Source organism: Thalia democratica, chromosome 6 (assembly GCF_965202585.1).
Source record: "Thalia democratica chromosome 6, ktThaDemo2.hap1.1, whole genome shotgun sequence".
NCBI lineage: Eukaryota > Metazoa > Chordata > Thaliacea > Salpida > Salpidae > Thalia > Thalia democratica.
The window spans coordinates 23,067,740-23,085,460 of NC_139170.1; the positions used below are offsets into that span (position 1 = coordinate 23,067,740).

The window sequence follows — 17,721 nt, forward strand, 5'->3', positions numbered from 1 at the left end:
TAAATATTTATATCTAAACACCTTAAGATTTAAAAACTTACTTATGAATACCTATGAATGTATGTGTATTAATCTACACATATTTTACTATCTTACACATGTTAAACTAGTTTTTATTCCTAAATTGTTGAGTTCTTTTATTTCACATAAACAGTTAATAAACATTTATATCTAAACACCTTAAGATTTAAAAACTTACTTATAATTAAACATACCTATGAATGTATGAGTTTTAATCTACACATATTAAACTAGTTTTTATTCCTAAACTGTTGAGTTCTTTCATTTCACATAAACAGTTAATAAATATTTACATCTTAACACCTTAAATTTTCAGCTTTTTTTGTTTTTTCAGCTTAAATTGTCGAATATAGGTTTTCCAGGTTTAGTGGCCACCCTGTCAGTTATAACAATTTTATTTGAGTGAAAAAAATATAACTGCCTTTGGGTGAAACCTAATATTAAACCTCTTAAAAAACACTAAGTTATTAAATGATTTAATCGCCTATGTTATTTCCTGTTGATCGATGAAACTAAAAACTATAACTGTTTCACTATAAAACCAAAAACTGAGTCAATTTTTTATAAATTTTGGTTGTTTCTTAAAACTATACTTGGAATAAATTCTTATTAAACTTTACAAGTTGTTTATGGTCAGATTTATTATCTAAATGATTAACTTTAAAAAAAGTAATTTGGTGAAAAACTGTTTGTTTTATTAATTAAAATATACAAATCATTCTGAATCAATCTTACACAAAAAAAATATCTGATCTAAACGAACTATTAAAAATTTCTTCTTAAGTAATATGTAATACAATAATAACATTTTAACTACAAGAGCTTGCATACATAAACTAAAAAACCTAAAGGAAACTTTAAATTAGTACTTTATTCATTCAGTTTGCAAAATCTAAACTTAGTTCAATTAATTCTAAAAGAAATCTATATGGCTAGGAATCTTTATTTGATAAAAAAATATAACATTTTTAATAATATTATCACTAAAGAAGTAAGATATTTTTTCAAAGATATATTTCATATAACTAACATAAATAACATTTAGCCTTTATCTATTTAAAAGTATAGTTTTTTAAGTTACAATTACTAAATTATAAACAATATAAATAACTTAAATTAATAAAAAAGAAAAAACTTACGATTTAGCTTTTTTAAACGTTTAAAGCTTGCGTTTTGCACACAAAAAAATTATATACATGAACAAGTATACAGCATTGCATAAATAAGAAAATAGTATAAATAAATATTAAGGAGTTATATCATAAATTATTATTCTTATTATTATTATTTAATTGTAAAAATGATTATGATTAATAAAATCTTATACATAAAGCATAAATGCTGACATTAAAAAAGTGATTAATAAATAAAAGCTCCAGTTGAATAGTAAAACTCAATTTATTTTCGAACGGACAAAACAACGGATGTTCTACTTGGCAAGTAAACCTGTTAAAAATATTATTTTATTGCAGGCTTGTTATGTAAATATAAATTTAGGCACTAGTTGTGATCAGTTAATATATTAGATTTACTTAATTTAGTTAAACTATTAAAACAAACACTAATTTTTTTTGTAGTATGTTTGCAAAATTCTTTAATTTTATATTATATTAATATACGTTATAACAGTATATATTATTTTCCAAGATTATTGTTTTTTTTAAATTTCATGAAAATCAACAACTGGTTTAGTTTCTAAAATTTTTCGACAATTACATCATCTTCAGGTAATCTTAAAACCTAAATATATTTGTGAAACTAAATAAATTACCAAACTGATATGATAAATGATGAACTTTACCAAACGATTATCAACTACAGTGTCCGAGACAACCTACGACCGGTTTCGTCCTAATTAGGACTCATCAGTCATGCATAGTCGCGAGAAACCGCTGTTGTGATTTTACCAAGCGAAATTAAGTACAAAGTACTGAAGCGACCGTTTGTGGGTAAAGTTGAAAAAATTGACACAACTAAATCATAAACCAGACTAATATGATAAAGACAATTGAACATTTTTTCTCGTAAGTATTTTTTGTTAATTAAGCAAAAAATATTCTTATTAAAGAATAGTCAATAACATAATAAGAAAATTCTTAAACTTAAGGTTAAAAAACACTTAAAGAAAATTAAAAAACATCACTGATAATAGAATTTTTAAAACAATATCTAAGTCTCTTTTTAATAAACTATAACTTTACTCTAAAAATTTTATTTTTGCTATTTTAAACTTTTTGTTTTAAACTATTTACAATTTAATCTACTTCTCAAACATAGTCTTATAAAGTAACCCTATAAACTGAACCACTTTCAAAAAGATAATGTCTGTTTTCTATAGATAGCAGAGAATATATCTCCTTTTTTTACGCACAGACTTCGACATTATTTTAACACTAACTTAGTCATATTAAGGTATCTACTTACGTAGACAAATTTCATTATATTTACTCCTGTATTAAATAAAAAAATATAATTTTATTAGAAATAATTTAAAATAATACTACATAAAAATTCAACAAATAAATTGAAAACCTGGATTGATCGAAACTTTTTATCAAATGGAAACTCCTCACTAAAAAACAATGAATCTAGATTCAACCTGCCATGACCTCCAAATTTTGTATCGTCAGAGTTTAATACTATTTCATAACTAGAAAAGTGTGTTAGATTAATCAAAACGTGGCCGTGAAATTTATTTAGCTTCAGTAACAAAAAATCTAAAACTATACTGATATACCTTATTTAAGTTTACTTAATTACGATTTTATTTGTAACTAAACATCAAAGGTTATTGCTTACGTTTCAAATAGACTCAGAGTATTTAAAACTAACTTTAAACACTGTAACATATCTGTATAAATATGTAGCTCAATGTATCGTATTTCAAAATATTATTATATTCAATATATATTTACAAAGCAATATTCAATAGTTTAGAATAGTTGTAATACAGTGGCCAATCCATTAATGTACCTTACACCAGATCAATCAAAATACGTGGCTAGCGCTTATTAGAAAATAAGATCGGAGGCATACAAAAAAAGAGTAGAATATAAGCACTGAAAATGCAGGAACTCACTTATTTCAATGTGCGCAAAACAAGCTAGGTGATCATATGCTTGCAAATGGTCCTCGATTTTTGACATAATCTGAAAACCAAGTAGCTGAAGTGATAAAGTCTGTTGCTGTAATTTAAGTTACCATTTGTGTACAAAGCACAGAGCTTATGAGTCTGCACAAAGACCATGATGATGAACTTTTCACAACGGTAGCTACTCAAAACGAACAAAGTAGAAATTCGTAATGTATATAATTTAACAAATATTAGTTTTGCTAAGTTAAAGTATTAAATATTTAAAACAATAAGAGCAAAGAAACATTTATTTATTTATCAAGGTTTAAACTATTTCTTATCATTTAGTTTAAATTTTTAAGTGCAGTAAATAAATCTTTAGAAAATCAAGGCTGCCACTCTTTGAGTCAAAAAAAACTATCCTGAGTCATCCTATAAAAAGATTGTTGCACTTCCGGCGCAAACTAATTATACATTATAATGATTTTTATTCTAAATAAAAAGAAGGAATAATGTATATATCACATTTGATTTTTACTAAACTTATGAGAAAGAATGTTTTCAAAGATTGAACCTTTCAAATTTAAATAAATAAAACTTTTTAAAACTTTAGTGAAATTTTTATATAATAGAAAGTAGTTTAATTTTAATATACTATAATATGATAAAAAGTAGTGAGTTTTATAGAAAGTTATTTGATTTTTCTTTAAGAAGTTTTATAGACTAACTTTAATCTTACCATATAAATTACTCACTTTAATGCATATTAACTTGAATGTCTTAACAACTGTCCTAAAGGCAATAAATAAAATTAGATTAAAAATATTAACATAATTTTCATAAATACCTGAAAAAATTAAAAAAAGCTTAAATAACTAATAAATTTCCTAATATTAAACGGTACAACTTTTGATTTACAATTTCACAAATTTGTAACAATGTAATATAAAAGAGCAAAAGTTAAGTTTTTTATAAGTCTTAAGTTGTTTATACACACACTATTAAAAATAGAAATTAAAATACTTTGTTTAGTAAAAAACATAACTAAGTTTTACAACTAACATCTTCACAGTACATTTACATGAAATTTTTGTTACTTTTTCTAAAGTAAAACTGAAAATCAATAAAGTTTGCTAGTATATAAATTGCTAAAGTTCTGTTTAACTTATATAAATAGTATGATTAGTATTAATTTGAGATTTCAAAAAAAAGCTACAATGTTATTTCTATGTAGTGAATAGCTAGCCGCAAGGCTAAAAATTTTAAAATATTTTTTTGAATAAAATAAATTAAGAAAATCGGTTACAAAATAACAAAGTACTGAAACTAAAATAGCTAAATCTCCTTGAAAATATAGAAAAAAATTGGCCTAAGATTTTTAGAAATCTTAAAAGTATCCTGAGTTTTTTACAAAAAAACCTAGTCTGAGTTATCTATAATAAGATTTTCAAAAACTTCAAACTATCTTGAGTTATGCTGAATGTGTGGCAACCATGGAATATAAATAGTCATTGGATAAAATAAAACCTTTTCAGCTTTAACATTAAGGAAATTCTTATTGTTTAATAACTTAAATAAAGATGTCTGTTATTTTTGGTACTATTAACATTATTAAATTTTATTTTCACAGATTTTTACAACCAACAATATGTTTCACCATTATTTCAAACTATAAGAGATCATCAGTTGTTAAGATAATTCTGAAAAAAAGTATTTGAACAAATAAATGGAAAATTTGATTTAATTAAAATGAGTAAAATAAAATAAACAAAAATCAAGGACATACAAAATACTGAAAACTTATGGTTTAAAAATTCCTGTTTAAATTTAAAAATATGTCGAAAAATGATATTATTACTGTCAGGGTTGCCACTGGTTTTTGGAAATTTTTCTCAGGCTTTCAAAATTTCCTCCAGGCTTTTAAGAGTACACGTTTTTAAGTCTAATTTTAGTTTAAAATTAAGTTTAAGGTAATAAACTGTGTTAAATAGTATAACAACAATGAAAAGATCTGTAAGGCTACTTTAAATGTGTTTTTTAAAAATAAAAAATTTTGATGATGACAAATTTTTTTTATATATATATGAAAGATTTTTGTTTCAAATCGAAATTTTACTACATTAACGTAAAAATTGTTTAAAATTTCAGTTATTTTTTTCATAATTTCTCAAATTCCACGTTTTAAGCCTAAAATATCCAATTCCATCACATTCAAAGTCTTTACAATTTTAATTTAACTCTTTTATTCTCATTTATGAATATATATTAAATTGTGTAAAATTTCTACAAATACAGCTCATTTAGTATTTGGTTACTATAACTTTAAGAGTCAGCAATTGTTTAACAATTTATTTTATTTTTCTATTTTTCATTTTACAAAATAAATTTTCTTTTTAGCCCTGGTTTAGATAAAAAATTTATATAGTAGTATAAAATATTTCTGTGAAAAGTTGAAAATTTCATTGAACAACTGCTGCCTCTTAAAGTTAAAGTAACGTATTTTTTTAAAACCTTTAATCTATATATATAAACATATAAAGTATTTTCTTAAGGATAATTTTCATATTAAACAAGAATGGCTGCCACAAACTCAGTATACTAAGTACACTCAGGATAGCTCTAAATGTTTTTTTATTTTTTTTAATATTTTAAATAACTCAAGACACTAAAGCCTAGTTAAACAGTTTTTTAAAACTAATGCTAACTGAGTTTTTTATAAAAAACTCAAGGTAGTTTTAAGAATTTTCAAACTTCACAACTGTTTTTTTAGATACTAAATGAGAATAAAAATAACCAGTAACAATACTTTGATATTACTTATTTTGTTTTATATAACCAACTTTATTAAAAGACTTGATTGTAAAAGTTATTTTAACTAACTTTCTTTCATTCCTGTGGCTATTTCTTTCTACACTATGACAAATTATCAAAGACAAAATTACTTGTGCAAGATGATGAAACAAGGTGGAACTCAACCTATCTATGCTGAAGGACTAGAAAATTTGGAAAAAAAGTGTCCAGAACTACGTGGCTAACAACAAATTTAAACCAAAAAGTATTCTTACAGCTGATGAATGGAAACTTTGTAGCCTCCTTAATGAACTGCTCGAACCTTTTTACATAGTAACGCAGCAGTGTAGTAAAAACAACGCATTGCTGTCAAGTGTAATCCCGCAAGCAGCAGTACTAAAAAAGTTTCTTAATCATAAGTATAATAGTCTACCAGGTCAAAGTAGTTCTACAACCTTAGCAACCTTGGCAGAAAATATAGAACAGATTTTCGAAAGAAGCTTTTAAATATTAATAACAACACACGAATAAACCTTCATGATAACGACTCGATAATACTCACAACAGCTCTTGATACACGGTATATAATTGACTTTTTCCCTGCTAATCTCAAACAGAAGGTTGTAATGCTACTAAAATCAGAAGTAAAAAATCATAGTTGTCGTGAGACTGGTAAAAGTGGTCAAGTTCCACTAATGCCATCTAATAAACCTAAGCTTAACTACCTAAAAATGAAGTTCCCAAAATTTTGTTGTTGTTCTATTTTACATTTAAATCGGAAACAAATGCAAATACTCACAAAAGTGAGCAATAAGATTCAGTTAATCAAAATATTGAGACAAAAATTAAGTTTTTTTTTTGGCTTAAGAAGTTAAAGAAGTGAGTGTTACCCTGGATCAGTAACTTTTTTTCTTTTTGTTTTTTAAAAATTTATTTTAAAGTTATTCTTATATTTTCTTTTTACTCTCGTGCAAAAATGACCCTTCGTGCAAAATTGTAACTCGTGCAAAACTGACCCTTGGTGAAAAATTTTCGTTGTGCAATTTTGTCTTCGTGTAGTTTTGACCCGTTCCCATATCAAAGTGATGTACGACTCGAAAACAGAAAGGTTTTTTCGTACACCAGGTTTTTGGACCAAACTTTTTGAGCGCTTTTTTTGTAGTTCAATAAACTATTTATAAAAGTGTCAAAGTTGCAACCGCAATTCACCTTTCCAACCATCATTGCTAGATAAATATCTGATATTCATTAAAGTGCTTTTGAAAAAATATTTGCATATTTGTTTTATAACAAGTAGTAGCTTCTACTTGTTTCAAAAGCTAGATATTAGGAAAAACAGTCACAAATATTAGACTCAGAAATAAAACAAAACAATTAAGTATGGTAGAAAGGGTAGTATAACAAGTAGTAGTTTACTACTTGTTTCTAGAAGTATAATGAAGGAGTCAAAAATAAGTTAAGTGGAAAACTACAACAAAGGCTTTTGCGCGTGACGTAAATAAGTAGGGAAGAGAGTAAAAAAATAAATAAGTTTTTCTTAGTATGTTAAAAAGATGTTTGATTGGGTGTGCGGCATGTTGTTGATGGAACGGGCCAAGGTAAGAGAAGTACTGCAGAGGATTTATATAGTTTAAGCAAGATAAAAAATCATTCAAGTTGAAGTCTCAGCGAACAGATAGTCACTAAGCTTAAAAAAACCTCGAGTCAGTTGTGGTAGAACTGTATAATTTTAATCACTTTATCACATATTATCGTCTTTTGTTTATTGTACCATATAAATCACCATTCACTTAAAATTGTTTTCTTAACTTAGCTTAGTAGTAAAATCAATACATTAAAATTAACAAGCGTTCCATTTGAACGTTTTATGATATTAGATATAAATAACTTATTAGTTCATGTCGTCCAAACGCTTATCGATGTACGACACAAAACGCATGACGCGGTCACAAACAAAGGGCAAAACCAAACAATTGCCTAACCTAACTACTACCGAGCCATCGGTCAGTGGTTATAGTTTCTGTTTGCAGATTATTTTGATAATGGGCGTCAGGCTGGTCAGAAATATTTTTGCACCCAGCAGAACCTCTTAAGCAAGTTCGCATGGGATGATCAAGTATCTTCAAGATTTATAGTACCTGAGGAAATATCAAATAATGGTAGACCGGAGCAGTTTTCCGACCCCTAATCTAGTGTAAGTTTCAAAACTTGGTTTAGCGAACTGGATTTATATGCTCGCGGGTCGCAGTTTTATTTTTCAAACCCCTAGTATACAAATATTTCATGTTTAATAAACTAGGTTTTAAAGCTTATAAATACAATTCTTCAAGAATATGCATCAGGAAAGAGCTCTCCGCTCACATTAAAATAGAGATTTATTTTATAAAAACACCTAATTTTTAAATATTACTAACCAATTTTACGATAAGACAACTATCCTTACCAGTTAGTGTCCAATTAGAGAACATTAAAAAAAATTATACTAAAAGTTAATTGACAAAAACTAACACTCCAGGATGGTCAACTCCAACTCTATAGTCAGGAAAACTTTTACTAGGATGAAAGTTGAATAAAAAAACGAGATTGTCGATTTCAAAAACGATAACTTTGTCATCTTCATGTTTGCGACTAACAAATGCCTGTAATTATTTTCCGAACATTATTTGACAGCTTTACAAGGATATCGCTAATTTACTAATTTAAGACTTTGTCCTGATTTTCACCTTATTTGTAATTTTAAGGCTTGTCTAAAAAACCTGGATACTATAGATAAGCATTTGTATAAATACCAAATACAAAAGAAGAGTTCAGTTTATTAAAACAAATTGCCGAAAAATTAAAAAAGAAATTGGAAATATTTATTCAAGTTAAAAATAATAAACACTACTTTTAAAATAAATTTAGTATTCCTTTAAGTTGCTATGTCAAATTTATTTTTGAAAAGTTTTCACTTTTCAACCAAAAACTTAGAAAAACTACATTTTGAAGTCATAAAATGTAAACAAAAATTAATCATAAGTTAAACTACAATCTCCAGATGCAAAATTTTACTATGTTACTGTATTATTAATAATTTTTAATATTTACAAATACTTCTTAAATACAAGCATTGTACAAAAACATGGCATGCTCGACACAAAAAATACTCTAATATAAAGTCTTTACTTAACTGACTAAAAAATCAATTTATTAATTCTACTTATCCTTAAAAAGTATATAAAAAACAGTATTTTACTAAAACATGATATATAGTTTTATTTAATACTAAACAGTAAAGCAAATTGACTAAATTTACAACTTTAGAGTTTAAGAAAAAATCTGGAGTGGTACGTACCTTATAGTTATAGATTAAGAAATTTAACATCATTAAAATGTGTAATGTTCAAAATAGGATTTATGAGAAACTTATATTAAATTTTAACTAAGTTTCAAAAAGAATATTAAAGAAGCAATATCCTTTTGAAAGTTTTTATTTTTACTATTGTATTCTTCGAAAAAGAGCGTTATTTGTATCAATCTTATCACATGATTTATATTTACACACACCAGGGGCGTGTTTTGACTTGTTTCCTGTGAACCCCTGAAAAAAAGAAAAGAAAAAAAAATCTAAAAATATAGCTAAAAACGTTGTTTATTGACTTTGTTTTGGTTATTTGATAGACTTTGAATAATGAATGTTGAATTTATAACACTGAAAGAATATAAGTTTCCGTATCAAAAAATGCTCGTTTTTGCCCAGCTGAAATAGATTTCAAATAAAATTTTAATTGTGACGTGATAATAGGTAAAAGTGTTAAAGTAGCATTTTTTTCTAAAAAACTTTTTTGAATGATTTATTATCAAGATTTTACATTCTGTTTTACTGGCATTTTTAGATTTTTTAAAGTTCAAAAGTTTTTATTTACCTTAAAAATTTTATTCCAGCTGTGCTTTTTATTAATTCTGTTACAAACAAAATTTGAAATTTAATGATAATGCTCGAAAAATTATTTTCTCAATTGTTCTATTTAACTGACTTGAAGTTTTATTTTCGACAACCCCTAAATGTTTTTTATTGAATTTGTATTATACCACAAATTTATCAAGTTATTTTTCAAAGTTTAAACCTAAGATTATAATATACTAAGACTATCTGCAAGTTTTGGTCTTTAATTACCTATATTAGTTATAATACAATGTTCGTTTGTTTCGTTAATTAAATAAACTGTATGTTATATATTTGTTTTAAATAACGGATTTGAATTTTGATATACAATTTGTAAGTTCATAAGTTTTTTCTGGTTCTTTTAGTATTTCGGCTAAATATTGCGTACTTAACTGGCAATGCATACCTAAGAAATGCGTACTTAAGCGGCAAATTAAGAACAAAAAAAATTGTGAGCCCCCTTTGAAAAATGTCTAGACACGCCACTGACACATACTATTAGAACATTTGTAACGCCTCTGACTATAAATAAAAATGGGCTAGAGAGTTTTCTCAAACTAGGGGTTTTTTCTATTTTGTTTACTTCTAGAACTGTTTTAGCGGGAAGGCGTTCAGTTGGTGTTATCAGCTTCGCCTTATGTTATATGTTGAATTCGTGAGTATTGTTATACTTTTGCAACTTAATTCTGTTTTTCTTAAATAGATGTTATATCAATAAATTGAGTGTTAATTATTGTATTTGCTTAGATAAGTTTGAATTAAATAAGTTTGTGGTGAAAACTACTAAAGCTTAATAATTTCATTTACACACTTGGTTTTGTATAAGTTTTGATAGATTTCATTTACACACTTGGTTTTGTATAAGTTTTAATAAATTTCATTTACACACTTGGTTTTGTATAAGTTTTAATAAATTTCATTTAAACTCTTGGTTTTGTATAAGTTTTAATAAATTAAGCATTGTTGTTAAAACTATTAAGAACAGCAAGCAGCTATTATACCTTTTATAAATACTTATCACTTAATCATCAACTAACTTAAAGTAACTTAATAAAATAGTTGTTAACCAAAAGAGAGGCGGTATTCACTGGTCAGACATTAGTTAGCGCCCACTTGTATAGATTTAGTAACTTCTCACTTAAATAGTATAATGAGTAAGAATAATAGTACCAAATCTAAAAATAGTAAGGAGCGTAATGACAGCATGTTCTCCAGAGAGAACATGCAAGCTGCTTTAAGTGAGGCCATCGACTCTAAGACTCGAGAGAGTAAACGACTAAAAGAGCAGGCGTTGTTAAACGGCCCATTGACCCAACCTACTCTTCGCAGCGCAACCAAACTGGTCCGTCAGACCAAGTACCTACATAGTGCGAAAGATACATTATATCAAAAAGTGTATATTCATTTAACTAATATTTTTGGTGTTTAATACTAATGAGCTAATACATTACAAAAATCATATAGAAGCTTGTAGCAGCAGCATTTAAGAATAGTGGTTAAAACTTTAAACCTGTTTAAAACTGTATGTTTTGTTAAAAGTAGAAATGATAGTCGATAAAATTCATAACAATATTTTATGAAAATTTAATTGTTTTTTAATTTGTTTACACATTAACTTTAATAAACAAACCGATGTTTTAGAGTTTAACCAGCAATACTTTTCTTCCAGTTTATGCATTGATTCATCGAAGTAACACAGAAACTTGTACCTTAAAAGTTGATCATAAGCTAGATTAAACTGGCGTCTAGCGTGCAAATAGGAATAATTGTTACCCTCTCGCGGAAAGTCTAACCACTCTGGATGCCCAAACTCGTTCCCTGCAAATTGAACCATTATAACACGCTGCTATTCATTTACTAAGTTTTAATAAAAAAACTAAAGTATTTACTATCTAGTTTTGTATAAATAAGAATTGCAAAAATCAAAACATAAGAATATTTATGTTTATCGCCTATAATAATTTGAACTAAATATAAATTTAACTTTATAAAAAGTTGTTTATGAGCATAATAACGAAAATGGATCATGTAACAATTTAACATTGCTAAAATAAAAATTATTTTTTCATGACTTGAATTATTAAACTAAGTTTGGGTCAAAAATTCGTCAGTACTTACAATAAAACCTAGAAAGATATGTTAAACAATCATGGAAAATTTAAATTTTACCATACATTTAACCTTGAGATTAAAATTTGAATTGTTTTTTAAGTAAAGGTTGTAAAGGTTTTATTTTGTTTAGTTTTTAAGTTTTGTTTAAATACTATTTTCCACTATTGTTAAACATATCTTTCTATATTTTGTTGTTATTACTATTGTAAGTACTGACGAGGTCTTTGACCGAAAGTTAGTTTACTAATTAAAGTCTTGAATAAAAAAAAAAAATTGCTTCTAGAAGTGGAGATCTCTGTATATTGTTTCAAAAAATCAAAACATATAATATTGCTAAAACTGTAAAAAAACGTAACAGCAAATCCAAAAAAAAAAAAGTTGTATGATTTTAATATTGAAATTAGTTTCTTTGATCGAGAAATATATTTAGATTAGTCATGATAAAAATAAGTTTAAAATATAAATAAAAATTTAAAAAGTTATGAAAACTTCAAATATTTAAGAACTATGTGGAAAATTTCGAAACATTTTTTTTAATTTAAATTATAATTAGAGATATAATTTTTATTTAGTTGTCTTCTTTGCCTTTCAAAACTTCATGCTCAGTAGTAAACTGATTGAACTCTCAAACTTTAATTCTTTTTATTTGAAAAAATATTTAAAACTGTTAAAACAGTAGTTAATTTTTTGTATACTTAACAACCATTTAGTTTTGTGCACTAGTATCTCTTGGACTTGCATTACATAGTTTTTATTTTGGTTTTCTGTTTTAATTTGTACTTAACTTAACTTTTATTTTTATTTGAAATTAATCATTACAAATATTAAATAGTTTTATTAAGATCATATTTAACACCATATATCGTACCTTAATTTAACTATTATATTGTTTATAAATTATGCTTATCTTTAGACACACATATACACATACTTTAGCTTCTATTTTTTCCTTACAGTATTTTTTTTTACAGAACTCCGTTGAAGTGTTTTAACTTGTTAACCCACAGAAACATATGTTAGCTTAATAAAGATAAAGTACGGTGAAAATTTGTTATTATATATTCCAGTGAACTCGCTTTGCTAGGATCTCTATTAGCAAACGATTAACTTTAAATTTTGAATACTTATTTAACTGTTCAAAATTTAGGTTTAATTGTTTGCTAACAAAAGATCCTAGTGAAGTAACTTCACTGGAATATAAATAAAAACAAATTATACAGTAATCTTCCTTTATTTTACCAACATATGTTTCTGTGTGTTAACGAATCAACACACTTCAACTGGGTCCTGTAAAAAAATAATTACTGTAATGAGAGAATAGAAGCATAGAATAAAGTAGGTGTATACATGTTTTCATTAAATTAAGATATTTTCTACAGATAATAGTTGTTAATAGGTGAAATACTTAATATTAAATCCGACTGTTACAAAACTATATGATATTTGTGATTATTAAGTCTAAAATAAGTAAGGTAAGCTAAATTACACAACAAAACATAATATAAACAAACAACTCACGTTAATAGGAAATTCACGTTAACTAACAACAGTAAATTTTGAATTAGTTATCTTTCCTATTAACGTGAGTTGTTTGTTTATATTATGTTTTGTTGTGTAATTTAGCTTACTTTACTTATTTTAGACTTAATAATCACAAATATCATATAGTTTTATAACAGTCGGATTTAATATTAAGTATTTCACCTATTAATAACTATTATCTGTAGAAAATATCTTATTTTAATGAATATTTATTTATAATTTTTAGCAATTCTAAAATAAATTTACATCAATTTTTAGAACCGGAATATCGTTTAGAAATAAAACAAAACTTTACTAGAATAAAATTAAAACTGATCAGAAAAAAAACTATCAAAAATACTAGCACATCTAAATTATTTTATAGTTATTAACTAGTGGCATTACTTAAATATAGTATTACAATTATAGGTATTAAAAAAGTAAATAACATAACATTAATTAAAGCATTTGTATGTTAATGATTAAGTTTAAAAACAAAGAAAATATTACCTTAAAAAAATGCAAATTCAAACTAAACATTTTTAAATATCAAAAATTTTCAAAATAATTTAATATGTGCGTATATGATGACATATTAAAAAAACTAACAACGGAATTACTGTTTAAACCAATAAATAAAATTGTTACAATTTGAAAATTTATTTTAAACTGGATTAGAGGCAGTATGACTTGACTTTAATAAAAATATACCAATAAAATTGAGATAAGCTTCACCGCCCAATGAACAAGTTATGAGCCTTATCATTTTATGAAGAGCAATTCCCCTGTCAATAACAGTAGTGTTTGGGGAAAGGACAGACATGTTAGTGTATATTTCACTGTTCATCAACCACATAGATATTGACTTGTCGCCTACTAAGGCCTATTAAAATTTATTAGTAATATATACAACCAAATTTTTTTTGCATGATTTATACAAAAAAAAGTAAAATTAGTCAGACTTTATTATAACTTATTTTGTTTTCCAAAAAAACTAGGACATTAATAATTACATTAAATATATATTTTTTAATCCTTGTAACAAAACTCAATAAATACTACTGTACATTAATAATGTAAAACATAAAATCAGCTCTTTTATTAAACAAATATTTTTTTTAAGACTTCATGTTGAGATAAACTACTCTTTCTAAATTGAGTCTACATGATAAAAAGTTATATACATAGATTGGAAGTTCTTTGTTGAAAAAATTACAAATTTTTGAAGCCAAAAAATCTAAATGTTGATTACCTTTGAAAATGTTATAATTAAAATTAGACACCGGTAATAAGTTTAAAGTATATAAACTGTAAAATATCATGAAAAGAATAATAATCTAAAAAAACAGATATATAAACCTGATCGTGACTTTCAGCATAAGCAATGCATTTTTCACCATATCTTCTATTAGTCAGCGTGTGTACTATATGACCCATACTCCAATTATCATCTTTTTCTTCTTTCAATAACTGATTGTTACAAAGATTGTTTGTTACATAGCAATGAGTTTAATAAACTAAACAACAACTTTACTATTTTAATACATTTGAATACTAAATATGTATTTAATTTAGACTTAAAAATTAACGGATTAACACACTTCAACTGGGTTCTGTTAAAAAAATAAATACTGTAAAAGAAAAAGAATAGAAGCTAAGGTAGGTGTATACATGTGTTCATTAAGATAAAAATAATTTCTACAACTGAAACATATGTCGGTACAATAAAAGTAGATACTGTATAATTTGTTTTTATTATATATTCCAGTGAACTTGTTTCACTAGGATCTTTTGTTAACAAACACTTAAATTTATATCTTGAATAGTTAGACTTAAAAATCATTAATTTTAAGTCTTATTTTTAGTCACTTTGAAAATATTTTATGAGTAAGAAATAAAGTTGACACTTGTTATCACTGAGACAAAAGTACCTAAGTTATTTTACAGCAAAAAAACATTTTGTAGATAAGTTTAGACCAAATTTACTTTTCTACCTGAAGGTAAAGTTGGTTGAGAAATAAAAGTTTGTATTTTTGATTGTATACTAAAATAAATTTATCTTTGATTGAAGTCATATAGCTGTTTATAATAAAAAATTACAACTAAGAAAAAAACAAACCGATACCTTTTAAAATTAATTAAAATGATTTTATTTTTAATTAAAAATTTAAATGTAATAAGTTTGCTAAAATTTCTTAAAAATTGATACAAGGTTGTTATTATAAATTGTTATATATCTTATTTTCTAAATTGATTTAAAATCAAACTTGTTGATGTTATTAGCAAATAACTTACAATTGAAAATTAAGTTACGGTTAGCTTATTGCATTTTGAAGAAACTTTATACACAAAAACATATTTCATTGACTAAAATTATCAAAGCTATAGGACAAAAAGCTTTATTGCTATACAGTACACATGATTAATTTTGTTTGTTTTTATGTATTTAAACATAGTAAATTCAAGTTTGAAGTTAATAGTTGTAAAAAAACTAAACTCATTTGATAAATTAAATTTAAGTCAATAATATAGACTTGACTGAATAAAGTATTTTATGATAATATATAAAACATCAAATTTTGATTTTACGAAAAAAATCCAGACAATGATGATGTCAAATTTGGAGTCTGATAAAGAAAGATTTCATATTACAACATTTTATTTGAAGATATTATATCAGAATAAATAAATCATCGGAAAACATATAAGGTTTTAAATGTTTGGCAGACTGCTCCAACATTGTAAAACAAAATGAAAAACCTAAATAAATTTTCTTCTTGTTTATTTAAGAAAACGTGGCTCTGATTTTCTTTTTAATTATAGTTGTATTTAAAAGACTACCTATACTTGATTTTAAAAAGTTTTAAATAATGTTATTAGTATAAGATTATATTTAATAGATTTGTTTAGTTTTATAAGTCACAATAAAAATGATTAATGATGGTCGGAAGACATTATCAACTATTGTTTTTGTCATAGAAAGTGTAAATTTAGTTATTTATTTTTGTCTTATACAAAGTGTTCAAAATAAATATGAACTAATTTAAACTTTGAGCAACAACGACGGTTGAAGAGTTGAGGGAAGTTAAATTTAAAAGGTTAACCAAGCAGGAAAAACAGAGAGTAAATATGCTAAGGGGTTGCTTAAAGTCATGGTAAAAAGTATACAAAAAGCAAGAAAAATACATTTTAACAAAACAGATTGACTTATTCAAGTAGTGTTGATAGTCGTTAGTAATGTTTTTCATGTTTATTGTTTTATAAAGTTGTTAAAAGTAATTTAAGGGTATTGGTTTATGAAACTTGGTTGCATTACTGCGAAGTTAAATAAACAAGAATATACCACAAGCCATATAGGAAGATAAGTTAGCCTTATTCTTTTACCTAAACAAGGTATAGAAAAAAACATTAAGGGATTATAAAGACAGGGTGGCCAAATATTATCGGCAAATTTTCTCCAGGTTTCCAAATTTCTTCCAGGTTTTTGAAATCACATCTTTTCTTGACTATTTTTAGTAGTAAGTTAAAATTAAGTGAAAACGGTGTTTTTTGACAGTATTAAACTATTTAAACTATACAGTATTACTGCTATTTAATCTTTGTTTTATTCTATTGAAACCTGTAACATTATTTTGAATCAATCTGTTCAATTTTTTTTTTCATATGATTGTTCAAAAGCTTTTATGTTGATATATACGATAAATAGCCATATATTCTAGTTAAAATTTGTTGTTAGTTTTAATTTGTAATTTTTAATTTATCAATCTATTTAATTAAATAATATTTTAAAATTTGCAACAACTTTAATAAAAGTAAATAAAAATAAAAACTAAAGGAATTTTATAAAGTATGAATAATTAAAGTTTAAGATAATATAGTTATTCACCTTGTATTTCTACTTGTTAATTAACGTCTAAATAAACTACGACAACTAATTACTTCTATCTTATACTTTAAAGTTAAGATATATTATAGCTGCTATAAATTCATTGGGAATAAAACATTGCATCAGACATTTTTATTTGGTTCTGCTCTTATTTCGTTGTTGCTTTAACTTTTTCTTGCTCTTAGTTTTTTCTTAATCTAACCTCTATTGAGTTACATCAGACATAAATAGGTTCTTGTTGGATACCTTTACATGACATTCAAAACAATAGAAATGCAAGTAAAAAAATAGTTTCGTTAACCAAAGTGGTAATTTTACTAATAATTTATCAATTACTAATCAAAAACCTTTATACTCTTCTTTAAGTCTAAAAATTATAAAATTTAGAAATTC

At 25.2% G+C, this 17,721-nt stretch overlaps 1 protein-coding gene across 1 annotated transcript in view; it reads right to left on the bottom strand.

Moving 5' to 3' along the window:
- Positions 1-948: 948 nt before the first annotated feature.
- The window catches only part of LOC145838295 (1,4-alpha-glucan-branching enzyme-like), a 61,152-nt gene continuing 44,379 nt past the window's right edge, over positions 949-17,721 (bottom strand). Inside the window, exons 10-15 of the mRNA XM_082945865.1 lie at positions 14,802-14,912; positions 14,154-14,325; positions 11,440-11,627; positions 8,393-8,523; positions 2,554-2,671; positions 949-1,467 (exon numbers count right to left, since the gene is read on the bottom strand). Of these exons, the coding sequence (XP_082801991.1) occupies positions 1,420-1,467; positions 2,554-2,671; positions 8,393-8,523; positions 11,440-11,627; positions 14,154-14,325; positions 14,802-14,912 (768 nt within the window). The 3' untranslated portion in view covers positions 949-1,419. The remainder of the gene's footprint in view (positions 1,468-2,553; positions 2,672-8,392; positions 8,524-11,439; positions 11,628-14,153; positions 14,326-14,801; positions 14,913-17,721) is intronic.